General features: G+C 52.3%; 1 protein-coding gene across 4 annotated transcripts in view; it reads right to left on the minus strand.

Annotated features, from left to right (window-relative positions):
* The window catches only part of Clip2 (CAP-Gly domain containing linker protein 2), a 62,987-nt gene that overhangs the window by 16,766 nt on the left and 19,057 nt on the right, over nt 1-27,164 (minus strand). For all 4 annotated transcript variants that reach the window (XM_042268567.2, XM_006971326.3, XM_042268566.2 and 1 more), the window contains exons 3-8: nt 17,472-18,022; nt 12,346-12,470; nt 11,248-11,461; nt 10,513-10,710; nt 8,150-8,253; nt 5,171-5,231 (exon numbers count right to left, since the gene is read on the minus strand). In XM_042268567.2, the coding sequence (XP_042124501.1) occupies nt 5,171-5,231; nt 8,150-8,253; nt 10,513-10,710; nt 11,248-11,461; nt 12,346-12,470; nt 17,472-18,022 (1,253 nt within the window). The remainder of the gene's footprint in view (nt 1-5,170; nt 5,232-8,149; nt 8,254-10,512; nt 10,711-11,247; nt 11,462-12,345; nt 12,471-17,471; nt 18,023-27,164) is intronic.

The raw sequence follows: 27,164 nt of genomic DNA on the forward strand, positions 1-27,164 counted from the left end.
AGGACAACTTGCAGGAGTTGGTTCTCTCCCTCCACCATGTGGGTCCCAGGGATCAAACTCAGGTTGTCAGGCTTGGCGGCAAGTCCCTTTACCTGCTGGGCCTTCTTGTCGGCCCTGCTTGTTTTTGTCACCACACAGCTCTGGCTGGCCTTGGATGCCCCTCTAGGCCTTGAGCTCACAAATTATCCACATGCCTCTGCCTCCTGAGTGCTGGCACCAAAGGTGTGTACCACCACACCGGTTCTTTTAGGTCTTTTGAAACAGGGTTTTGCTATACAGCCTACCAAGTGCTGGGTTTACATGCAGGTATGTGCCTTCACGTCCAGCTTGAAGTCTTAGTTAGAGCATCCTGCATACAGGATGAATGAATGAATGAATGACCCCTGGCTTCAGGACACCCATTCAAGGGGGGGGGAAATCAACACGACAGGGTTTCCCAAATCATCTTGACTTTGTTTTGTTTAGTTTTTTTTTAAGACAGGGGCTCACTATGTAGCCAAGGCTGACCGCCCCCCTCCACTTCCCAAGTATGAAGACTGTACCATATGCCCAGCTTGGTCTGGAACTCAGTATGTAATCCAGGATACCCCTTGAACCCGCAATTCTTCTTCTGTCTCAGCCTCCCCAGCGCTGGGATGACAGGTACACGCCACCATCCCTGCCTAACGCAACTCACGCCATCTTGATTCTCCTCAGCAGACCTCCTAGGTGGGGACTGGGCTGACACCCACTGTCCTTCCTGGAGCCTGGCTTGGTCGGCATCCCTCCCCCTCCTCCCCCTTCCCCAGGCTCTGCAGAGGACAGAGGACGCCTGGTCTCTGTTAAGCACAAGGGCACTTCTGTCCCCTCTTTACAGCGCCCGTTTCATTCGAGAACAAAGCAGGACATTCTCTGGGTGGCACAGGGTTGGCATTTGGAGGGCCCGTGATGGATCTCTGCAAGTCAGCAGGGAGGTGGGGAGGACCCGCACCCGGGGGTACTCCTAGGAGACCAGACTGGAAAGCAGGTTCGTCTCGGGAAGAGTGGGGAGTGTGCGGCCCACCCTTAGGGAAGCACAGGGTAAAGCAACACCCCCCCCCCCCCCCCCCCCCCCCCGGCCGCCGCCAAACACAACCCCGCAGCAAAGTCTGAAGGGGTGGGCGGGGCTTAGACAATGGGGGAAAACATTCAGATGCCAGGAAGTGGTGGCCGGCCGTGAGATTGGAACCTAATAGCAGCCCCTCAGCAGAGGAAGAGGAGGGAGGCCTAATGAGCAATGATGAGTTTAGTTAGTCACGCAAACAGTAGAAGATGGATGGGGTGACCCAGCCCAAGGGGACCAAGTGTTGTGTTTAGGACAGGGTTCGGGCTTTCAATTTTTCAATTTTGACTTGGTGTGTGTGTGTGTGTGTGTGTATGTGTGTGTTCAGATGCATGTGGAGATCAGAGGTGGATACCAGGTCTTAACCCATCTCTCCAGCCTGTTTTGGGAGACAGGGTCTCACTGAAACTGGAGCTCACTGGCTAGGCCAAGCAGCAGTCTCCAGGGAGCCTGTCTCTGCCTCCTCAGCAATGGGGTTAGACCTGCGCCATACCTGTTTCTAACCAGAGTGCTGGGGATTCAGGCTCAGGCTCTCTATTGATTATCCTCCACTGTGGGCCCCCAACTAGGGAGGCCTAGGCAGGTGTTCTTCTGCTGAGTCATGTCCCCAACGTCCCCAGTGTGGGTTCTAGGTAAGCTATCCACTACTGAGCCTCACCCCGAGCCCTTGGTTTTGACATAAAAATCTTTTTTCGATTTATGTATTTATTTCATGTGTGTCAATGTATTGCCTGCATGAATGTATAATACCAACATGCATGTGTAGCGCCTCTGGAGGCTAGAAGGCGTCAGGTCCCCTGGAACTGGAGTTACAGATGGTTGTGAACCATCACGTGGGTACTGGGAGCTGAACTCAGGTTCTCTGCAATAACAGCAGGTACTCCTAACCACTGAGCTATCTCTGCAGTGCCAGGTTTTTTGTTTGTTTTCGTTTTTCAAGACAGGATTTCTCTGGGTAATAGTCCTAGCTGCCTGGAACTCACTCTGTAGACCAGGCTGGCTTTGAACTCACAGAGATCTGCTTGTCTTTGCCTCCTAAGTGCTGGGATTAAAGGTGTATACCACCACCACTCAGCTAGTTATGATTTTTTTTTTATGTTAAAAAAAAATTTGTGTGTGTGTGTGTATGTCCGTGTCTGTGTGTCCGTCTGTCTGTCCGTCTGTCCATCCATGGGTATATGTTCAGGTCCCCATGGAGGTTAGAAAAGGGCGCTAGAACCCTTGGGGCTGGAGATCCCGGAGGCTGTGAGCCATGTGGGAACTGAACCCTAGGATCTCTGGAAGTATAGCAAGTACTCTTAACCACCGAGCCTTCTCTGTAGACTCCTGGTTTGTCTCTTAAGTGGGGAAACAGCGTGGCTACCAGCCTGCAATCCTGGTACTTGCAGGCTGAGGCAGGAGAATTCTGAGTTCCAGACCAGCCTGGGCAGTCTCAAAAAAAAAAAAAGACAACAACCAACAACAAAACAACCAAGTGTGTGTGGGGATAAATTGGACTTGAGCAGGGTTCACATTCTGGTTGCTCCAAACATGGTCACAATTTAGTCTTTAGAATAAAAAAACGGAAACTGGATGTGACAGACCTTCTGGCTACATTGGCTGGGTCACTGTCCATCCTGTCCCCCTGCCTCAATGCCCGCACCAGCCTACTGGCAGGCCTGGGACCAACCAGATTCTCTCCAGGGGATAACTGGGTGGTGACGTCTGGCAGTCTGCAACAGGGAGCAGATGTAGTAAGAGACACAGACAGACAGGCCGCAGCGGCGGCGGCGGCAGGCAGGCAGACAGACAGGCTGACCCGGAGTCACCAAGGGTCTGTGAGCACCTGGCACCACCCTGGCTCCAGTTCCTTGAACTGCCCGCCCTGGGCGGTGAGCACGTGTGCATTGCCCGGTAATCCATCATTGCCTAAGCCTCTGTTGCTGGGAGCAGGTGGAGGGGGCTGGGTTCTGGCAGCCCCCCTCTCCCCACAAGCCCACCCATCTGTCCTCTGCAGGGGGGCTGCTGCCTATCAGATAAGCCAGCTACAACCACCTGTCCTGTCCCTCTGGCTGTAACAAAACCACAAACCACAACGGCTTCAGGCTGGGTAAGGATTCGGGACTCATCTTTTCCCTCCCTCCCTCCCTCCCTCCCTCCCTTCTTTTCAGGGTCTCATTTATCCATTTATCCCAGGTTGCCCTCAAACTCACAGCGTAGCTGAGGCTGGCCCTGAACTCCTGATCCTCCTGCCTCTACTTCCCGAGGTCTGGGATTACAGGTGTGTGCCAACATGTCCAGTTTTTTGTTTGTTTGTTTTGTTTTGTTTTAAAGACAGAGTCTTTCTATGTGGTCTTGCCTGGCTTAGAACTCCACACATAGACCAGACTAGCCTTGAATTTGCTGTGCAGCCAAGGATGACTTTAACGTTTATCCTCCTGCCTCTACCTCCCAATACTAGGTGCCCTTCCACGCTGAGATTTGAACCCACGGCTTCACACATGCATGCACTCTACTGACTGAGCTACATCTCCTGCTCCCTTTTTACTTTGTTCTTGACAAGATCCTGCTGAGAAGTACAGGCTGATTTGGACGTGGTCTGTAGCCCAGGCTAGCCCTGAACTTCCAATCATCCTGCTTCAGCCACTCTAGAAAGCTAGGGTGCCACCAAGCCCAGACCAGTCTGAGTTGAGCCCAGAAATGACCTATGGCTGTGACTTCCAAGGCCCTTCAGGAACTTGGGAATTAGTCACACATGCAGACCACTGGGTCTCAGCTGTGTTTAAACGAGTCCCACACAACCCAGGTGGTGGTGGCATACGCCTTTAATCCCTGCACTTGAGATGCAGAGGCAGGCAGATCTCAGTGAGTCCAAGGCCAGCCTGGTCTACAGAGTGAGATTCAGGACAGCCAGGACTGTTACAAAGAGAAACCGTGTCTTGAAAAACACACAAACAAACAAAACCCAAAAAACAACAAAAAACCCCACCCCATAAAAAACCAAGCCCCACAGGGACGGACACTCGGGCCTGGCCACCTGTAACAGGCTTCGACTGTTTCATTTTACAGGGAGGAAGCACAGGCCAGCCAAAGGGAAGTGACCTCCAGAGGCCGGACAGGCCAGAGACAGGACAGGAAGAGCTTGGCTCGCTGACCCACTTGGCCGCTCCAGGAGCTCTACCGCTCTCCTTTCCAAGGAACATCAAGAGACAGAACAGGAAAAGTGACCCAGTGGTCTCCTGATCTCAGAGGTCTCTACAGGCCTCAGGGGCAGGGCTAGATGCCCGCTGAATGGACCTAAGGGCCCCCCCAGTCCCTAACTCAGTGTGTTTACTAGGACACACTAGGGACAATCCCAGCTGTGTCCACACCAAGCACACAGGTGGCCATATGGAGAGGGCACAGGCTGGACCAGGACCCAACAATCGCCGTCTCTGGTGTCCACACTTGCTAGCTGGTTATAGCATTGGGATAATCTCTACCTTCCTGAGCTCTGGTCCTCCCGGCCTCTTCATGTAGCCCAGGCTAGCCTTAAACTCACTAGATAGCTGAGGATGACCTTGAACTTGATGCTGCTCCATCTGCCTCCCCTGTGCAGGCTTTGGTAACAGGCTTGTGCCACTACGCCTGGTTTATGTGGTACTGGAGATGGAAGCCAGAACTCATGAGTGCCAGGCAAGCACTCTGCCAACTGAGATAGAGCCCCAGCCAGTGAGCCCTAGTTTTAGCCAGTGAGTCCTAGTTTTGCCATCTGTAAATTCTGTGATCCCAAATGCTCCTTCTAGCCAGGCCCGTGTCCGTGATCCTAGGAGTCTGGCTCCTATGTTGTTAGGTAAAGACCTAAAACGTCAGGGACCTCACTCAGTCTGTCCCGACTCTACCTTCAACCGAGAACAGAATCATGACCATTTCTAACACCAGATGTCCGAAGGCCTTCCCCTTCTCCACTCCTCCACGAAGGGGGCCTTTGACTCTTCCCCCATTTTTCCGCTGGGTCACCCCAGCCTCCCCACGGAGGTCTAGGATTGCTGCCTGGATGCCAAGGCCATTTCCCATGGCAAGGACTGGGCCCACAGAGCTAAGTGAGCAGGCGAGGACAGCACCCGTTACCTCCAAGTCTCCTTTGGTGATGGATTCTTCTTCCACCCGGAACTGCAGGTCTTCCACCTTCCTGTGGGCAGGAAAAGAGGCAGAGGTGGGCTTTGGTGGCCAAGGATATGGCTCAGTGGTGGAGCACTTGCCTAGAATCCCCCAATGAGGGGCTGGGTGCGGCTCAGTGGTAGAGAGGGGTTGGGGGTGTGGCTCAGGGGTAGAGCCCCTGCCTAGAATCCCCCAGTGAGGGGCTGGGGTGTGGCTCAGTAGTAGAGCACCTGCCTAGAATCCCCCAGTGAGGGGCTGGGGTGTGGCTCAGTGTGTGTGTGTGAGTGTGTACATGTGTATACTATGCCCAGAGGCAAGAAGAGGAGGACATTAGGGATCCCGCTCTCTCCCTCTACCTTACGCCCTTGAGCAGGATCTCTCACTGAACCTGAAGCTAGACTGGCAACCAGCAAGCTCCAGGGTTCCACGCGCCTCTGGATGCCTCCAACACTAGGGTTACAGGCACATGTGGCCATACCCAGCTTTACACAGCGGCTGGGGATCTAAACTCAGGTCCTACCGTTTGTGATGAAAGCGCTCTTACCCGCTGAGCTCCATCAGGGTGATGTTCTCTATCACTCTCCACCTTCTTTTTGTTATGGTGGGCTCTTATTATTGCTGTTTTGGTTCTTCTGAGACACCGTTTCGCTATGTAGCCCTGCCTCGCCTGGAACTCTATGTCGACTAGGCTGGCCTCGAACTCACAGAGATCCGCCTGCCTCTGTCTCCCCAGCAATGTGTGGAATGGTGCAGTGTCTCTCACTGAATCTGGGGGCGCTAACTGGATAGAGCGCCTGGCCAGGGAGCTCTGGGGGCCTGCAGGGCTTTGTCCAGCCGGTGCATGGGTTAAAGACGTGTGTGACCATGCCTGTCTTATAGCTGGGGATCTGGATTCAGGCCCTTTCGCAGAAGGCACTTTACCAAATGAGCCATCTCCCAGCCCCCCACCCCATGATGCCTCAAAAGGCTGTTTTTTGTTTTCTGGCATGAGATGCATCGCCATGGGAACCAGATGTGTAGGCCCGGACGACCATCTCATGCTGATATAAATAAACCCTCATTTCCCCTAGTGAGAAGACAGTAACTGCAGGACTCGGCTGAATGCCCAAAACAGATGCAAATGGGGTGTCAGGACCAGGGGCTGCTGCCAGCATGGGGAAGGAAGGGCCATACAGAAACCGGCACCTCTTGGGAAGGAGGTGGCAAGACCGGCTCTGTATTCCAGCAGGCGACCCAGGAACAAGACAGGCCCTGTGTCTCTGGTTGGGGCTGATGGACTAACGCCTGCCTCTTTCCATGGGTGCTTCCCATCGGTGTGCTCCTGTCCCTGACCTTCGTTAAGGGCTTTTCTAGGGAACCAGGAGTTGGGGGAACTTCTGCTCCATCCCTGGGGCAGTCTCAAAAAACTGACGTATGGGCCAGCAAGATGGTTCAGTGAGGCAAGGTGCTTGCCGCAAAGCCTGACGACCTGAGTTCGATCCCCAGGACTCACACAGTGAAGGGAACGGGTGCCCATAAGTTGTTTTCTGATGGCCACACCCATGCCCCCTGCCACCCAATTGTTGACACAAATAAATTGTTTTTTAACTGATAAGACATGCCAGGTGAAGTGGCACACACCTGTTATCCCAGCATCCAGGAGGCCGAGGCAGAAGGATCATGAGTCAGAGGCTAGTCTAAAGTGCACAGGATGACCCTGCCTCGTGGGAAAAACAAAAACAAAAATGGAGACTGAGGAAAAAACTCACTCAGTGAACACATGCACACATAAGCAAACACATACACACACAAAGTTGTTTTTTGTTTGTTTGTTCTTTTCTAAGAAAGGGTTTCTCTGGGTAGCCCTGGCAGTCCTAGAACTTACTCTGTGTAGACCAGGCTGGCCTCAAACTCACAGAGATCCACCTGCCTCCGCCTCCCAAGTGCTGGGATTAAAGGCATGCACCACCACCACAACCTGGCTTTAATTAGTTTTTAAAAAGAACCCAAGGCCACGATTCCTGCCTAGGGATTAAACTCAGTCTTCTTTTTTTTTTTTTAATAATTTATTTAACTTTTTATTTTATGTGCACTGGTGTGAAGGTGTCAGATCCCCTGGAAATGGAGTTACAGACAGTTGTGAGCTGCCACGTGGATGCTGGGAATTGAACTCAGGACCTCTGGAAGAACAGCCAGTGCCCTTAACCGCTGAGCCATCTCTCCAGCCCCTAAACTTCAGTCTTAATGCAGGCTCTACGGGCACCCTCTCACTAGGCTACAGCTCTTTCTTCAGAGGGGTTTAGATAACATCTTGCTATGCAGCTCTAGCTGGCATGAAACCTGCTATGTAGTCCAGGCTATCCTCAAACTGTCAGCAATCCTCCTGCCTCAGTCTCCTTAGTGCTGGGCTTATAAACCTGAGCCATCATACCTGGTCCAAGCCCTTGCTGTTTTTGTTTGTTTGTTTGTTTTGAGACAGGGTTTCTCTGTGTAGCTTCACGCCTTTCCTGGAACTCTCTGTAGCCCAGGCTGGCCTCGAACTCAGAGATCCACCTGCCTCTGCCTCCTGAGTGCCGGGATTAAAGGCATGCACCACCACCACTCAGCACCCTTGCTGTTTTATTCTTTCTTTCTGAGACAGGATCTTATGTAGCCCAGGCTGGTCTCAAACTCACTACCAAGCTGATCAGGACAAGCACTCTACCAACTGAGCTACATCCCTGACCACATTTTTTTGTTTGTTTGTTTTTATTTAAAGGCTGTTGTGCTTGGTTGCCCAGGCTGGCCTTGAACTCAGTACATAGCCTAGGCTAGGCTTGAACTACTGATTCCACCTATTTCAGCCCCCAAGTGCTAGGATTACAGACAGGCCTATGCTGCCCCGCCCAGCTCCCCACACCCCCACCCCCACTCATTCACTGGGCTCTGAAATGCCGCACTCTAGCCCCGCCGCAGGCGCCAGGCACGTACCTCCTCTCCTCCTCCAGCTGATTGGACAGGTCCACCTTCTCCTTCCTCACGTTCTCCACCAGCAACCGTGCCCGCTGCAGCTTCTCCTCGGCTTCTGCAACATACTGACCCAGACAGAGCAAGGCCAGGACAGGGTCAAGTCAGTTCCAGCCTGCTCTTGGGGACAGGACAGAGCAGGGGAGGTGTAGGAGGGGAGGCCCCTGTTCCCTGCTGGCCCCAGCTAGGCAGGGAGAGTGAACCAGATACGAAGAGGGGAGATCCAGCAGGGAAGGAAGCAGAGGCCCCACGGTGTGTGTGTGTGTGTGTGTGTGTGTGTGTGTAAGCATGCACGCATTCCCCCTAGGTTCCTCTGAGCATATATATGAGGTTGGCTTTATGATAGTTGGCTTTTTTTTTTTTTAAAAAAGATTTATTTATTTATTTTGTATACAGCATGTATGACCAGAAGAGGGCACCAGATCCCATTACAGATGGTTGTGAGCCACCATGTGGGTGCTGGGAATTGAACTCTGGAAGAGCAGTCAGTGCTCTTAACCTCTGAGCCATCTCTCCAGCCCCCTGTTTATTTGTTTTAATACTGGAGATCAAACCCAGAGCCTTACATGTTCTAGGCAAGTGCGCTAATGCTAAGCCATGCCCCCAGCCCTTCACTGGGGTCTCTGGGCAAGTACTCCACCAATAAACTCCACCCCAGCCCTGAGGCGACCACATTAATCCAAGCCCCCAAGCATCCGGGAAGGATGAGCTAGCTCACCAACGGGCACAGGGGCCCAAACAGGACCTCATACAACAGACAAGCATTATGTCAGGTGTGGTGGCACAGTCCTGTAATCCCAGCACTTGGGGAGGGGAGGCGATTGAGTTCGCCTAGCCTGTGCTACACAGTAAGACTGTTTGAAGAAAAAGAAAAAAGAAAAAAGAAAAGTAGGAGCCTGGGAAATTTGGCTTCGTGGTGGTACATAGGCCTAACATGTATAAACCCCAAGGCTGCATCTCTATTATTGCCAAAATACATTCATACAAACATCAGGAATGAAGGACAGGATAGGTAACAATAAACCCTAGGCTTAGGGTAAGGGACTCTCTCCATAGATGTGTGTGCCTCAAAACATTATCTGAAACATGAACAGTCTTATCCCTAGAGATGGACCATTTCAGTTAAGAATCTGGACACAGCGTGGTGAATTTTAACAAAGTATAATTTTTGTGTGTGCGTGTGATGCTGAGGATTGAACCTAAGGTCTATACACATGAGACAAGTGATCCTACCACTGAGCTACATATGCCTCAACCCCAATACCTCAACTATCACCAAAGTGGCGGCTGGGGGATGGCTCAGTATCCACAGGCACCAAGCCTGATGACCAGAGTTCAATCTACATGTCCACATGATGGACAGAGAGACAGATGCCCCCAAATTGTCCACTGACCTCCACATGCACTGTGGCACACATAATCCTCTCCCCCAAAATAAATAAACTAAAATGTACCCAAAAGTTTTTAGAAAAAGAGAAAAACTGGTCAGCCGATGGTGACACACACACACCTTAATCCCAGCACTCGGGAGGCAGAGGTAGGCGGATCTCTGTGAGTTCAAGGCCAGCCTGGTCTACAAATCAAATTCCAGAATGGCCAGGGCTACACAGAGAAACCCTGTCTTGAAAAACAAAAGAGAGAGAGAAACTCAGCCAGGTATGGTGGTTCACACCTTCAATCCCAGCACTAGGGAGGAGGAGGCAGAAATGTAAAGAATTTGAGGCTACCCTGATTAACAGGGTGAGCTCCAGGCCGTCCTGGGCTACAAAGGGAGACTCTGTCTAAAAAAACAACAAAAATAGAAAAGTAAGTCTCCTCTGGCCTAGAAAATGCTGGTGCTGGAGTACTAAAAGCAGGACGCACAGGTTTAAAGGCAGGTTCCACACTTGATCTTGGCCAAAGAGCTGAGAAGTAGTTATGGGCCTCCCTCCAAGAGGGGTCCCTCAAAGAAATCCTATCTTGGAGGCAAACCTATTAAAATGCAGGATGTTCTAAAGGGAAGTAAAACAGTCCATCTTGTAGAGAAGCTTGTGAAAACTCAGGAAATAAACAACTCAAAAGCTTCAGGAAGTCCCTGAAACTGACCAAATTCACTGTGGCCCTTCCCCTTATGCTTATATAACCAAGGGAGGGCTCTCAAAGGAGACAAGTCGCCTGTGAGAGGCCCAAGCCAATTGAGCTCACTAGTGGAGACACTTTCCAAGCTGCTGAGCTGGCTATTGGTGGTGCAGTGTGCTCTGGGTTTGCAGCTTTCATGACCATGTTTAGCATCTCCGGCCTTTTGGGAAGAGGTGTTCCGGGCACCCTAGAGCCCGCCAGCCACCCACCTGCTCATGCTGTGCCTTGAGCAGGGCGATTTCCTTCTCCACCTCACAGATGTGGCTGGTGGCCTTGGCCACTTCCGCCCTCTCCAAGTCACGCTCGGCCAGCAGCTGTTCTATGTGCTGCTGCTTCTCCTTCAGGGCTTCCTGCAGGGCTGTGGTGCCTGAGATCTTCCGGGCGTAGCGTGAAGAGGTCTCCGTGAGCTGGGGAGAGTGGGCACGGGCGGGACTCAAGATACTGGCGGTGACGAAGCTCAGCTTGCTCTCATTGGCCTCACGTAAACTAACACAGAACGGGAAGCCTTGCGCTTTCCTGCCAGTGCCCCGGGGTGCCCTAAACTCCCTCGCTGATTCACCCTCAAAGGTAACACGATGGCTGAGATTCTCCCTTCAACAGGGCTGCCTCACCTTGGCCAGCTCCACTCTAGACCAAGTGGTACTGAAGTCCTTCTGCCCAAACCCGAGTGGCTTCCTCTCCTCACCTCACCTAGGGTCCCCTTAAGAGTCTTTTGGAATTCCCTGCCTGTATCTACCCCACACTGTTTACCCAGGGAAGGTGACCAAGGAACCAGTCGTAACAATAACAAAACATGTAAGTGGATCAATTTTTCCTATGAAAAGATCACACACACCCCCACCACCCCTCAACCCCAACCGAGGGATGCCTGGAATCAGCAAGCTGGGGACAGAAAGACCACCCTTAATATCAGAGTTCTCCAGCTCCCCAACTTCTACGCTTACCAGGCCACTACGGCTGGGCCGGCCGCCCACCGAGGAGGCCACGGAGCTGACGGAGCTGATGGAAGAGCTGCTGGGGCTGTGGGTCAAGGCCGAGACACCCATGGCCATACGTTTGGTCTTCTTGGCCTTGGCTGGACTGGTAGACGGGAAGCCAATTCGGATGACCTTGTGGATGGGTGCAAAGAGACCGAACTTGGGTGGGCACTGGAAATACCTGGGGAGCATGAGAGAGCCAGAGTGATGCCATCATTTCTTGGGGTCTCCCCTGCTTCCGACTCCAGCTCAGTGCCCCAAAAGATACAGGCCTCTCCTTAGGCCCTGCCAGTCACATCCCAAGGTGAAAGCCCTCCGGATGGAGGAGCCAGACATGGCGGCGCACACCTGTAATCCCAGCACTCCAGAGGTGGAGGCAGGGGGTTAGGAGGACCGGACTGCCAAGAATTTACAGCTGGAAGTAATATTAAGAGACCTGCTGTCCATCACGCAGAAGCAGCAGCAAAATTAAGATGGGAGCTCCCAGGATGCACTGCTCCCAGAGCCTACAAGCCACGATACCCCAGCCGCAACTTCAGTTAGTTGCTCTGCCTCCTAATGGAGAGCTGGTGCTCTCTATTCACTGGGAGCGCCTGGCACCGAGAAGAAAAACCCCGAAGTAGAGGTCGCTAGGAGATACGGAGTTCAAGGCCAGCCTCTGCTAGAGAGTGAATGAGAAGCTGGCCTGGGCTCCCCAGGACCGTTTAAAAAGGAGGGAGGGATATGAGAGGGCAGGACACCTGCAGCCCTTTTCTATCACTCAGGAAACACAGAGGTAAACAGAGACTCATGTTTCTGCCTTCCTAGTGTTCCCGCCTAGCTCGGCCCTGTGTTGTGGCCAAGGGAACACAGAACAGAGGGACTCTCTTAGTGCTTGCCTGTGACAGTGACCTCTGGCCTTAGTTCTCCTGTCAATCAAATGGGATGACCAGGCCCCCTGCCTAGCCTGACGGGCTGCTGGGAGGAAACACATGTGCATCACGGTGTCTGGTACACACATGGCCACGATTGCTCTGCCCCCTGGTCCTCATCCCGTCTGACAATCCTCAGGAGAGCCCACCGTACCTGGTGCCGGCCACAGCCCCATCGTTCTTCCCGAGGGGCTCATCCAGCTCCACGCCACACCACTCGCCTTTGGCGAAGTCCGTCTCCCCGACGTATCGTACCACGCCGGTCTTCGTCCCACCAACCTGTTGGCACATGGAGAGAGGCAGGTCCAGAGGATGCAGGGGGCACGGGCTGAGCCTGGCAGAGGGCAGTTGAGAGAGAGGAGACACCCACGGACGGCTGGGAGGGACACGGGTTCCAGTGGGTCACGTGACTGCCACGTGGAAGGGCCGGGCTTGGAGAGAGACACACAGATCTGAACGCAAACTCTGCTGTTCAGTTGCAAGAGCTTGGGACAAGTTACAGAACCCTTCCGAACCTCAGCGTCTTCATCTACCAAAGGAATTTTTGTGATAATTAAATACTGTATGTACGTAGCATTCTGCATGATGCTAGAGCGTTGGTAAATGCTCTCAGTAAAAATACAAAAGCAGTTTTCAGGGCTGGGAGTGTGGCTCAGTGGTAGAGCCCCTGCCTAGAATCCCCCAGTGAGGGGCTGGGGTGTGGCTCAGTGGTAGAGCACCTGCCTAGAATCCCCCAGTGAGGGGCTGGGGTGTGGCTCAGTGGTAGAGCCCCTGCCTAGAATCCCCTAGTGAGGGGCTGGGGGCGTGGCCTAGTGGTAAAGAGCTTGTCTGGCACGCATAAGGTCCTAGTTTCCGTTCCAACACCACAGAAAAATTGAAAGTAGGGCTGGTGAGAGGGCTCAGCAGGTAAAACCCTTCAGCTGCAACCCTGACGACCTGAGTTCAATCCCTGGAACCCTCAGTAGACAGAGAAAAGTGATTTCCAAAGTAGTGCTGACTTCCAGACCCATGCTGTGACATGCTCGTGTGTGCACCTACACACACCTACGCACACCTACACACACATACACACACACATACACACACACAAATAAATAAGATAGGGGAGGAGCTCCTGAGCCCCCCCGCCCCTCTCCTAGCTGAGGAGCCACTGGTGGCTGCTGGGGAAGGAAGACTCAGTTTCCTTCCAGAATGTGGCTGCTGGTAGGTGGCCCATGGCCCCACTTCTATGACCAGTTGGATTCAGCAGATCATAAATAGGGTGGCGCACGCCTTTAATCCCAGCACTTGGGAAGCAGAGCCAGGTGGATCTCTGTGAGTTCGAGGCCACCTTGGTCTACAGAGCAAGATCCAGGACAGGCGCTAAAGCTACACAGAGAAACCCTGTCTCAGAAAAACCTAAACAAACAAACAAATAAACAAATAAATAAATAGACCTGAAGATGGGGGAGGGACCTGTTGGGGAGGGTCTGGAGAAGTGTGGGGGATGTTGGGGTAAAATATGATCAAGACACATTGTATACATGTACGACAATGCCAAAGAATAACTAAAGAGTATTTTTTTTTCTTCTTATTTTCTTTTTTTTTAAAGTCAGGGTTTCACTATGTAGCCTGGCTGGCCTGGAACTTACTGTGTAGGAGGAGTACCCTCTGCCTCCTGAGGGCTGGGGATTAAAGGTGCACACCAATCAAATGTGTCTTTAGAGACTGGAGAGTTGGCTCAGGAGATTGGAATTCAGTTCCCAGAACCCACACGGTGAAACAGTCACCTGTAACTCTAGGTCCCGAAGACCCGACACCCTTCTCTGTCCTTCCTAAGTACCTGCATCATGTACGTACGTACGTACACACACACACACACACACACACACACACACACTTTAAAATTTTAAAAAAATCAAAACACAAAAGTATATAGCACTGCTTAAAAAAGTTAATTAAACAAAACTGCAAGCTATACAGACACATAAATTAGAGGTCCAAGTACTTGCAAAACCAGGTCCGGTCTAATTTCCTTTCTGTTGCTGTGATAAAACACCCTGACAAGAAGCAACTGAGGGGAGGAGAGAGTTTATTTAGCTCACAGTTCCAGGTCATAGTCTAACACCGTGGGGAAGTCAAGGCAGGATACTGAAACATCACATCTACAAGAGCAAATGCATGCATTCGTCCCTGGCTTGCTTCTTACACTCAGTTTTCTCTGTTCCGCTACTGTTCAGGATCTCCTGCCTGGGGAATGGTGCCACCCACTGTGGGCTGGGCCTTCCTGCACCAGTCAAGACCACCCCCTTCCCAGACATGTCCATATGCCAGTGGGACCTGGATAATTCCTCATGAGACTCCCTTTCCAGATGATTCTAGGTTGTGACAGTTAAAAACTAACAAAACAATGACCAGTACCCCAGGAGTTTCTCAACCTTCTTCCTAACGCTGGGACCCTTTAATACAGTTCCTCAGGCTGTGGTGACCCCCAACCATAACATTATTTTCCTTGCTGCTTCCTAACTGTCATTTTGTTACTGTCACGAATCATAATGTAAAGATCTGTGGTTTCTGATGGTCTTACAGATGGTCTTACACGACCCACAGATTGAGAACTGCTGCAATCCACCTTCCAAAGTCCAGAAGCTTCTCTCCCCCCCCCAAAAAAATAAATATCATTTCCTCTTTCGGGTGGGAGGATTCTGTAATCGTGCCCATCTCTTTAAATAGCAGGCTTCTGTGCAACTTCTGTTTTAAACTTTTAATGTATTTTTAACAGACACGTAAGAATAGCTCGTACTTCACTGGTCCTCATTTTTTTTTTAACTGACAATAGCTGTTCTTACAAATGGGTACAATGTGATTGTGTGTACCATATGTCTACAGTGTGTACCGTTCAAATCGGGGAACGTTGTTCTATTCCCTGACATATTCATCCCTTTTTCTTTTTCTTTAATAAGGGAGCCTCTGAAGAGCCCTCCAATGTTCATGGTAAAATACATTAACGGGGGGGGGGGGGGGGGGGGGGGGCGACAACACGGGATGGGGAGGGGACTGGGGATGCCGCTCAGCTGGTAGAGTGCTCAGCCTGTGTACAGGAGACCCTGGAACCCAACCCCGTGTGCACATCTGTAATCCTGGCACTCAGGAGATAGAGATGGGAGGATCAGGAGTTCAAGGCCAGCCTCAGATACGCAGCAGGCCAATGGTATCATTTCAAGTGTGTGTGTGTGTGTGTGTGTGTGTGTGTGTGTGTGTGTGTGTAAATATATGCTATCATGAGTTACTGTCACCGACGCGGCTTGGAAAACCAGAACTTTGACTTGTATTTGTGTTATTTTCCCTTGACCTCAGTTCCATTTATCTTATTATTTATTTCACATGACCTCCAGTTCCATTTATTTTACTGAAAATGGCAGGGTTCCACTGTGCGTGCGTGTGTGCGTGTGTATAAAATCTCTTTGTGTGTATGTGCTCATGTGACTATGTACATGTACACCCGGGCCAGAGGTCAAGGTCAGGTGCTTCCTTATCCCTCCACCTTAGACAGGGTCTCTCACTGAACCTGGAGCTGAGGGATTCAGCTAGGCGGCTGGTCAGCCAGCCCCAGGGACCCTCCTGTCTCCACCTCGCCAGCTGTGGGATTACAAGCACGCACCCCCACAGTCGGAATGTTTCACCTTGGTGCTGGGGATTAAATTCAGGTCGCTGTACGGCACTTACCAGCTGAGTTACCGGCCCGGCCCCTGGCCTGTTGCTCAGACTGGGTCTTGTTCTGTGGCCCAGTTTGGACTGATCATCACTTTGCAGCCTAGGCCGGCCTGGGACTCACCATCCATCCCCCTGCCTCTCCCCCTAGGATGCTGGGATCACAGACGTGCCTCACCACCTCTAACTTCTCTTAATCTCCTAACCCGTCTGGACATTTTCTTATTTCAGTAACCGTGTTTTTCACTCTCCCCCGAGCCCAGGTTTTTTTCCCCCAATGAATATTCATGAACACATGAATATTCATGTCCACATATTTGTCACCACATGAATATCTGTAGTGATATGAATATTCATGGCCCTATATTCAGTGGTAGTCTGACGTGCCTTCTCCAATTTCTCAGATGACTGACCATCTTCCCTACGGAAAGTTCTGGATGCCTCTACCACAGAGACCGCCATATTGGCTGCCAGCCTCAGGAGGGTGAAGTGGGAGAGGTTGGAGGGAAGCTGGGGGGGGGGCGGGGCACAACTTGACCTGCAGGACAGAAGGACTCATCTTGTCCTCCAGTCTCAGCCTAAGGCTCACCTAGATCCTCCTGCCTCCACCTCCCAAGTGCTGAGAAGACAGGTGTACACCGGCATGTTGTTTTATGGGGCGCCGGGGATCGAACCCTGGGTTCTGTGCTTGCCCCGACCACCTGAGCTACCAGCCCCAGTCAGAAGTTCCCATTTTGTAAAAAGTATTACAGCTGGGCACGGTGTCTGAGCAAGACCAGCCTGGTGTGCACAGAAAATTCTAGGCCAGTCAGGGCTACACAGTGGGACCCTGTCTAAAAAGAAAAAAAGAAAGAACCGGTCTGGATTTAAATGCCCCCCACCATCAACACACACACACACACACACCCACACACACACACACAGTGTTGAAGGCTTGGTCCCCAGCTGGGGGCACTACTGTGAGGTGACTGATCACGAGGGCACCAACTCATCCATGTTAACCCATGATGAGGTCATGGCGGGATGGGCTGTGAGGAGGTGAGGCCTGTTCAGGGGAAGCAGTCACTGTGGGTATCTTGCCAGCTCGTCCCTAAGCTGTGCACTCGGTTTTCACTCCCCCATCTCCCCCTCCCTCTCTCTAGCTACCACAGGTTACCAGCTCTCTCCCACCATGCCCTCCGGCCATGATGTTTCCCTCCCGACCCGAAGCAATGGAGCTGGCCGACTTGGAACGGAACCCCCGCCTAAGTCTCGTGCTTAAACCCATCTTTCCTCTCTTAAATTGTTTTCATCTTTGGCACTTCACTTCATCACAGCCACAAAAAGCTGACAGACACAGATGGGAACCGCGACCCAGAAAGGTTAATACACATGCCCAGGGTCACACAGCAGCAGACTTCAGAGCCCAGGTCTTCTCCACTTCTCCTCTACGTGGTACCAGTGAGGAATGTGGCCTCAGCCTGGACCTCGTTCAAGGTCCCTTTGAGCCCCTACTCTGCTCAGCCCCTGGGGGTCCAGCTTATCCATGAGGGGGTGAGGGGTGGAAGTCAGAGGGGGGGGTGCGCCCAGCCAGGTACCACCCACACTTACCAGCACACGGTCTCCCAGGTGGAGGTCCTTGTCACCGCGCTTCACGGAACCACTGTCCGACAGGTTGGAGCCAGACTCATTGCCCGTCTTCACGGAGCTGTTGAGAACACTCTCCCGCAGGGGGATGACGCGGCTGGTGAGCGGGGGTGTGGCGGTGCCCGAATGCAAGGACAGGTTCTGGGCAGTGAGGGATTCCACGGAGTGGGCGTCACTGCCCGAGCCCTCGGCTGTGGGCTGGCGGGTCAGCTTGGAGGGCCGCGTGAAGATGCCCTGCAGAGCTGGGCACTCGAAGTAGCGCACGCCCCCCACGGCTCCATCGTTCTTGCCCACCGGGTCGTCCAGGACCACGCCGGCCCACTGGCCTGGCGCAAACTGGGTCTCCCCCAGGTACTGCACCACGCCGGGCTTCACACCATTCACCCACACCCTTTCGCCCACCACAAAGTCCCCCAGGAAGTCATCACCCACTTCAGCTGCCTTCGGCTTCTCGGAGACAGCGGTGGTGGCTCCAGCCGAGGAGGGGCCCGAGGCCTGCTTGTGCAGGGGAGACCCTGTGGGATAAGTTAAGAGGCAGTAGTTAGGGCTAGCCTGGGAACTGGGGGGGGGGGCAGCCAGCCGGAGCTGGAGGATGTCCTGTGATAGTTGTCTGACAGGGAAACTGAGGCAGGCATGGCCAGCAGTATGGCCTGTGTAAGGCTTATTCTTCCTTCTGGACAGTGGGTAACTCAGTTTTTTCCTTTTTTCTTCTGGCTCCCGCCCAGGGGAGTCCAGTGTCTGAGTCTTTCAGGGACACCCTGCCACCTACAAGATCCACACTGGAGGGAGTGTGGCTGACAGGGCAGAGCACTTGCATGAGGCCTGGGTTCCGTTCTCAGGACCTCAAAAACAAAACAAAACAAAACAAAACAAAACAAAACAAAACAAAAGCTGGACTGGTGAGCTGGCTCAGTGGGTAAAGGGGCTTGCCACCAAGCCTGACGACCTGAGTTCAATCCCCGGGACCTACATGTTGGCAAGAAACAACTTCTACAAGTTGTCCTTTGACCTCCAGATGTGTGCCATGGAATGAATGCCACCCCTCCCTTCCATAATAAATAAATGAATGCAAAACAGTCTGGAGGGCTGGAGACCTGGCTCAGCGGTTAAGAGCACTGGCTGCTCTCCCAGAGGGACCCGGGTTCAATTCCCAGCACCCCCACAGCAGCTCACAGCTGTCCGTAACTCCAGTTCCTAGGGATTCAACACCCTCACACAGACATGAATTTGGACAAAACACCAATGCACACAAAATAAAATTAAATAAAATCTTTCCCCAAAAAACTGAGCCAGCAGTGGTGGCGCACGCCTTTCGTCCCAGCACTCTGGAGGCAGAGCTAGGAGGATCTCCGAGTTCGAGGCCAGCCTGGGCTACAGAGGGAGTTCCAGGACAGCCAGGGCTACACAGAGAAACCCTGTCTCGAAAAACCAAAAAAAAAAAAAAAACCTGTAAAGTGTGCTTGGCAGGCCGAAGCAACTATGGGTCATAAACCTGTAAAGCCCGACCCACCTTAGTCCCACTGAGGACTCCACTTTACCTGTCCTCTTTGTTTAAAACACAAGAAGGGGCTCCGGGGTTTCGGGGACCCAGTGTGGCTATTCTTAGAAAAAAGCTACCCGATCAGCTGTCCCTACCCTCAGCTGTCCCAGCCCACAGGACCCTCAGATAATCTCTTCTGACCCCTGCCTCTCCGAGGGGTCACAGGTTCTCCAACCAATTGCTTCAACAGCTGCTACAACTCAGGTCACAAGTCTGGGATGCCAGCAGAAGTTTCTTTGATTTATTTTTTCCCCTTACAGCCTCCCCCGCTTGGCCCCTCCAGCTGCCCCTGCCTCACAGAGACCAAACCCCTTTCAAGTCCCCCACAGAGACAGGCAGGGAGATATTGGCTGCCCGGGGATGGGAGGACAAGGGATGCCCCAACACAGCACCCTACCCCCAGATTTGTAACACATTGGCCAGGCTTGGTTAAACCCCCTCCCTAAATTGATGCCTCAGTTTCCCCAAGAGACAACTAGATAAGATATATATATGTGTGTATATATCTCTTTCTCTCTATCTCTCTATCTCTCTATCTCTCTATCTCTCTATCTACCTATCTATCTATCTATCTATCTATCTATCTATCTATCTATCTATCTATCTACTTACCTATCTACCTACCTAACTCCAGAGTACTGTTGGGCTCTGATTTTTATTTTTAATTTTTTGAGATGCTCTCACGTAACCCAGGCTGGACTCAAGCACATGATAGCTTTGACCTTTATGCCCCCGCCTCATGAGTGCTGGGATTACAGATGTGCACCACCATGCCTGATTTACGGGATGCTGGGGATGGAGCCCAGGGCTTCCAGCTTGCTAGGCAAACACAGTACCAACTGGACCACATTCCCAGGGCCTTTCTGTTGTTTGTTTTTAGAATCAAACTACATAGCCTTAGCTGGCCTTGGCTTCACCATGCAGGAAAATCTAGCCTTCAATTTACAGCACCCCACCTGCCTTATCTTCCCCAAGATTTTAGGTGTGAGGTCACCAAGTCTATTGGTACTGACAATCTATGCCAGGGGCAGGTAGTGTGTGTAGTTAGAGCTCTTAAGATCTGTCAAATGGACTGGGTGGTGGTGGTGCATGCCTTTGATCCCAGCACTCAGGAGGCGGAGTCAGGAAGATCTCTGAGTTTAAGGCCAGCCTGGTCTACAAATCGAGTTCCAGAACAGCCTGGGATACACAGAGAAACCCTGTCTTGGTGCGGAGGGGGAAACAAAAACCCAAACAAAACATCTGGCACATGGATGGTTCCCTTGGCCCACTTCCTCACGGAATCACCTGAGGGTGGAGCCTGGACCTAATACTGTCTCTGGGGCGCCCATCATGGCACACGGTGGCCCAGTAACCCCAGGAAGATCAAGGGCCAGCCACATCGGGTTGTGCACACCTGCCATTCCAGAACTGGGGAGACTTCTGAAGCCAGCCTGAGCTACTGACAGAGTCTGAGGTTAGACCGGCAAATACGTGAGAGCCTCAGCCAGGCATCCGTGACATGCAAGCAATCTACTGTCTTCCTGGACAGTGATTCCCTTTGTGAGAAAGGCACAGCAGAATTTATCTTGAGTGGCTGGGTGTGGTGGCCCGACACTTCAGAGGGGCAGGATGAAGGATCAAAAGTTAAGGGTCATCCCCTAACTATACAGAAGTCTGAAGCCAGCCTGCCCGGGTTACATGAGAAGTTGTCTCAGACTTTGTTGTTGTTAAGGCAGGTTTTAAGTTCAAACTAAACCCAGTCTGGTAGTGCATGCCTTTAATCTTTAATCCCAGCACACAGGAGGCAGGTGGATTTCTAATAGTCTAAGGCCAGTCAGGTCTACATATTGAGTTCCAGGCTCATCAGGACTACATAGTGAGGCCCTGTCTCAAAAAAAAAACAAAGTTCCAAGTGGAGCTTTGATGCAAAGGACTAAGGCCAAAGTGAGGGAGGGAAACAGCTGGCTGGTTCAACAGCTGGTGTAGAGCTCAGAGTGGGGACCCAGATGGCACTGTCCTCTGCATGAAGAAGATCTGCCTTGTTTTGGGCAGGGGGCAAGCCTTTTCTTCATCTCTCTCTCTCTCTCTCTCTCTCTCTCTCTCTCTCTCTCTCTCTCTCTCTCTGTGGTGTGTGTGTGTGAGTGAGCGTGCGTGTGTGCCGCACATGCATATACCATGTGTGTGCAGGTGCCTTCAGAGGCCAGAAGAGGCCAGGGAATGGCTGGAGCTAAGCTTACAGGCGGTTGCGAGCTGCCAGCTGTGGGTGCTGGGAACCGAGCTCTGGAAAAGCAGCGAGCGCTCTGTAGCACGGAGCCATCTCCAGCCCCTTACCTTGTTTCTGAGGCAGGATCTCTCTGGGCTTGCCAAGTTATCTGTCTCCACAGCGCTGGGATCACAGCGCACGGACACCACCTCACCTGATTTTTTTAAAGTGTCTCCTAACCTAGGCTAGCCTGGAATTTGCTATGGAGCGAAATAGGACCTTGAACTTTGGATCTTTTTCTGTCTCTACCTCTGAAGTCCTGTGATTACAGGCACACACCACCATGTCTTGTTTATGTGATGTCAGGGATGAAAGCCACAGCTTTCTATAAGCTTGGGCAACAGGGTCCCGTCCCAGCCCCACCCCCAATATATATATTTTTTTTTACATAGGTTTTGGGTCTTGAACTCAGGTCCTCATTCTTGGTCTGAACTATTTGTCCAACCCCGGCAGGGCTTCTCCTTACCTGTCAAGACTCAGCCAGGAGGAACCCCAGCTCAATGAGCAACTACTACCGGCCAACCCCGTGGTCACAAGGAGGCCACAGGGGAGGACAAATGAGGGCCAGCAAGTGGTGGGGGAGGGGTGGGGACATACAAGAAGAGAAGGTGTGATTCAGCCAGCTGAGGATAATGAAGCAAGGGAGACAGAGCCCTGGGGGTGTTGGAGGGAAGGGGTGCTCAGCTCTGAAAGAGGTTCCTATAATCTCTTGCCTCAGGAAGTTCCTGGGCTCCTCGGAGCCTTGGAGAGGAAAGCTTCCCCGTCTACTCTGTCAAAAGGCCAGGGCAGGGCCAGTGAGCTGGCTCAGCGGGTAAAGAGGCTTGCTGCCAAGACTGAAGTTTGATCTCAGGACCAAGATGCTGGAGGGGGGAGAACTGACCCCTCCAAGCTGACCTTTGACCTCCCTCCATGAGCACACCATGGCGCATGTGTGTGTCGTACACACACACACACACACACACACACACACACACACACACACACACACAAATAAACGTATAGATAAATAAATATCTGATCTAAGTGATCTAAGGTGCTGGAGAGATGGCTCAGTGGTTAAGAACGCCTACCGCTCTTCCCAGAGGAGCCAAACTGGGTTCCCAGCCCCCACACCGTGTGGCTCACAACTGCCTGTAACTCCAGCTCCAGGGGATCCAATGTCCTCTGCTGGAGTCTGTGAGCACCTGCACTCACGTACACATATCCACACACACACACACAATACACACACACACACACACACACACACACACACACACACACACACACACACACAAACAGACACACAATTGAATAAGAATATTTTAAAACATGTAATGTTAAATTAAAAAAAAAAAAAAGCCAGCACAGTCCTCACTTCCCACATTCTAACTCCGCTTTATTCATGGAGCGATCTCTCTCTTCTGGAAGGGCTCTGTGGAGCTGTGAACGTGACCCCACTGGGAGAGTGCATACATGAAGCCCACTTCCAACGGCACAGGAACTTGGTGTGATGACCCATGCCTGTTACCAGGAAGTAGAAGCAGGAGGGTCAGGAGTTCATCAAGGTCATCTCTGATTATATACAGTGAGTTCAAGACCAGCCTAAGCTACCAGAGACCCTGTCTCAAAAAAACAAAAACAAAAACAAACCAAAAAACCAAAACCCAAACACACACACACACACACACACACACACACACACACACAAAGGTTAAAAAAAAAAAAAGCCGAGGAGATGGCTCAGTGGTTTTGTGCTCACTCTGTAAGTCTGAAGACCTGAAGTTGGATCTAAGACCCACTATAAATGCCAGGTGGCCACATGTCACTCTAGCCTCAGAAGGTGGAGACAGAAACCCTGGTGGAGGATAGGTATGAGAATAGCCATATCGATGAGCTTGGAGTTTGACTGAGAGACCCCGCCTCAGTGAATAGGTGGAAGAGAGATGAAGAAGGATCCCACAGTAGCCCCAGGTCCTCACAGGCACGCCCACCCATGCAGATGACCCCAACATGCATATATGAATACACACACACACACACACACACACACACACACACATACATATATATATGTATATATGCGTGCACAGGCCTTACCAGGATCTATAGACTCTGGGATGAATATGGCTTTTGCCCTGATGGCCTTGGATGGAAGAAAAGTATCCCATGCTAAGACCTGGGCCTTCCAGGAGGCGGTCACTTCTCTGAATGCTCCATGGGACACAGTTCTAGTAACACAGGATGCTAAGCTCAAATAAGAAACACCTTGAGGGGTTGAGGATTTAGCTCAGTGATAGAGCGCTTGCTAGGCAAGCGCAAGGCCTTGGGTTCAGTCCTCAGCTCCAGAAAAAAAAAAAAAGGGGGATAAAAAAAAGAAAGAAAGAAAGAAAGAAACACCTTGAGCTGGGCAGTGGTGGCACAAGCCTTTAATCCCAGAACTCGGGAGGCACAGGCAGGTAGATCTCTGTGAGTTCGAGGCCAGCCTGAGCTACAGAGTGAGTTCCAGGAAAGGCGCCAAAGCTACACAGAGAAACCCTGTCTCGAAAAACCAAAACCAAAACCAAAAAAAAAAAAAGCATCTTACACAAAGTGAAGGGTACTTTCCCTGCGGGACTTCTCGGAGCCTTTTAACATGTTACTGAGCAGCACCATAACCACACAAGAGGGGTTATGAGTACGGCAGTCTCCGATGGGTTGCTGAATCTGCAATCTCTGGCAATAGGAAATACCAAAGCAGGGAAGGTGTGCCACCTGGCCCGATACAGCAGTTTCTTCTTGGTGCCACCTAAGGAGGTGTGTCTGTCCACCTGTGCCAACTCCCAACAACCCCTCCCACGACAGCGGCCAGGGACGGCCCCTCTCTTAACCTCCCTCCCCCTCCCCCGACTCCGTGGTGCTGTTTTCCCAGTTTGCACGGTCTACCTGCTGAGCTACTGGACTTCAGCTCCCGGAGCTGGATATACACCAACACCCCTCTAGAAGGACCGTCCATCCTTAGTGGCTCCCCCTCCCCACACACCTCAAAACACATACATCCATGGCCTAAAGCCCCCCGTGGTTTTCTGTTCCAAGCCTCTCCCTCTCCCCAGGGGCTCTCAAAGACACAGGTCAGGAAGGAAGGAATGACGGAACCTCCCCGGAATGACACCCCCTTCCATCAGCCTTCGGACCGTTCCCACCCATGTGGCGCTCAAGGGAGGCTGAGTCTGCCCCCCCCCATAGCAGAAGAGAGCCCTCTGCAGACTGAACACCCCCACCCTGTGGCACCTAGCCAGTGACGCTGCCTCCGTACCCTGCTTCCCTGAAGGCATCCTCCATCCATTTACTCTGGGTCCAGGAGCGCTCAGCATCCTTCCAACAGTCAAATGCCACTCATGAGCTCCCTCTGTCCCTCCCACCCCCATTATTCGGGCCCGCAGACAGCTGGGGTACCCCGGTGGGGGTGGGGAGGGGATGTGACAGGCTTCTTCTTACCCTGAAATGAGCAAAGCCAGCTCCCCATGGAGAAGCTTCAGGCACTGGCCATAGGGTCGGGCGGGCAGGCAGGCAGGCAGGCGCTGGCCTTGGTCCCCGCCTCCCGGATCGATAGTGAACAGAACGTCAGGAGTATTAGGAGGCAGCCCTGCCCCCTGCCACCCAGCCCAGGAAAAGCTCATCTTGGCTTCCCCATCCTGACACCATTAAAAAGTTTAGGATGTGGTCAGGGGAGGGAGTGGAGGAGCCGGCCTTGAAGGAACGTTCTTGACCTTGGCTGATTGAAAGTAGTTAAGGGCAACAGGCCTGGTCCTCCAGTGATTCACACAACATCTCGGACTAGGCACTCAAGTGATGAGCAGGGAGCAGAGGAGCAAGCATACCTCAGTCTCCAGGAGGGCGAGGCAGGAGGATTGCCAGAGATCTAAGCCAACTTGGATTACACAGGAAAACTATCTCCAAAACCAGAGGACGGTCAGTGAGTTGGCTCAGGGCTTAGAGGCACTTGCTGCCAAGTTTGACATCCTGAGTTCAATCCCTGGGACCCACATGGTGGAAGCAGAGAACCGGCTCTCACAAGTTGTCATCTGACGTCCACACACCCGCTGTGGCATGTGTGCCCAACCACACACACACTACACACCCTACGCATGTAAAGTAAGTAATAGACAAAGATATCTAAAATAAATAAACATACATCTGAGGGGCTGGGGTGGGGCTCAGTAGAGCCCCTGCCTAGAATCCCCCAGTGAGGGGCTGGGGTGTGACTCAGTGGTAGAGCATCTGCCTAGAATCCCCCAGTGAGGGGCTGGGGTGTGACTCAGTGGTAGAGCATCGGCCTAGAATCCCCCAGTGAGGGGCTGGGGTGGGGCTCAGTGGTAGAGCCCCTGCCTAGAATCCCCCAGTGAGGGGCTGGGGTGTGGCTCAGTGGTAGAGCACCTGCCTAGAATCCCCCAGTGAGGGGCTGGAGTGTGGCTCAGTGGTAGAACCCCTGCCTAGAATCCCCCAGTGAGGGGCTGAGGTGTGGTTCAGTGGTATAGGATGAACTATCTCTTTGGGTTATTCAAATCGACAAGATGAATGCTCTGACAGGTAGGTGACAAACACAACCGGGAAAGTCCTTCCAGGCCTGCCTGAATGACAGAGCACAAGGGCTGCCTGTGGCCCATACTCTTTGCTTGGCAATCCCAGGTTCCCAGCTTCCCAACACATCTCCCAAGGGCCAGAAGGGACTTCTTAGGCAGTGCATTAGAAGGAGACTCCGGAGGCTAGGGCGATGGCTCAGTGGTAAAGCATTTGCTATGCATGCATAAGGACCGGAGTTCAAATCCCCAGGACCCAGGTATAGCTGGACATGGTCATGCACCTCAGAGCTTGGACAGCAGCATGGGTGATGGAGACAGGAAAATCCTTGGAATCTCATGGGCCAGCTAACCTGGTGTAAACAGGGAGACGATAGGAGATCCTGTCTCCTGTGAGTCCTAGGCCAGTTAGGACGATACAGTAAGAGCCTATCTCCAAAAGAGAGAGAGAAACCCTCACTACGGAAGCTACACGGACACCTGCGCAGTCCTCTGACCTCTGCATTGCGCTCTGCACATCTGGATTCCCATGTACACAGGCACATGCACACACATACACAGGACTAAAAGGAGACTCCGGAGAAAGGCCGCTGTATACAACCCAACAGGACCTTCCTGCCCAGCGCAGAACAGAGTGGAGGCCACACCCAGCAGGCGCCTGGGTCGTGAACCCCTTTCTCCTGTTCACAGCCCGGGACAGATGCTAACATCGTCCTGGGTCCCGCTGACAGGGCTCCCCAGAACATCCTCCAGGGGTGCTCCATCCTACCCATGCTCCTCCACGTAGCTCCACACCTGCCCACCTATCAAACCTCCTCGACTTGTATTCCAGGGAGATACCCACCCTTGAAGTCCCTTCCCTGGGGCCCTGCTGCATCCTGTGTCATGCTTCTGGGTACCAATACAGACCTTCTCTGCTACACATGGCATCCAGCCAGGCTGTGTGCCGTGCCAGACCCTCTCTGCCCAAAGCTGACATCATGCCTTGGGAGGAAGCCACAGCCTTGCTTCCCAAGGCAGGCGCCAACTCACACATGGCTCTCTCAAAGCGTCCTGGGTGTCCCCCACAGAGTCCCAGTCTCCTCGACGCTTTGTGTTGTTGACTGATGTATCCGTCCTGAGACAGGGTCTCATATATCCCGAGCTAGCCTCAAGGATAACCTTTAACTCTTAACCCTTCCCCTATTTCCCACAGGCTGGGATGACAGATGTGCATTACATCTGGTTTACGTAGTGCTGGCGACGGACCCCAGAGGCCTCGTGCATGCTGGGTAAATACCCTACCAACTCAGCTACATTTCCAGACACTGTTGGTTTGTTTTTGAGACCAATTA

Source organism: Peromyscus maniculatus, chromosome 23 (assembly GCF_049852395.1).
Source record: "Peromyscus maniculatus bairdii isolate BWxNUB_F1_BW_parent chromosome 23, HU_Pman_BW_mat_3.1, whole genome shotgun sequence".
Taxonomy (NCBI): Eukaryota; Metazoa; Chordata; class Mammalia; order Rodentia; family Cricetidae; genus Peromyscus; species Peromyscus maniculatus.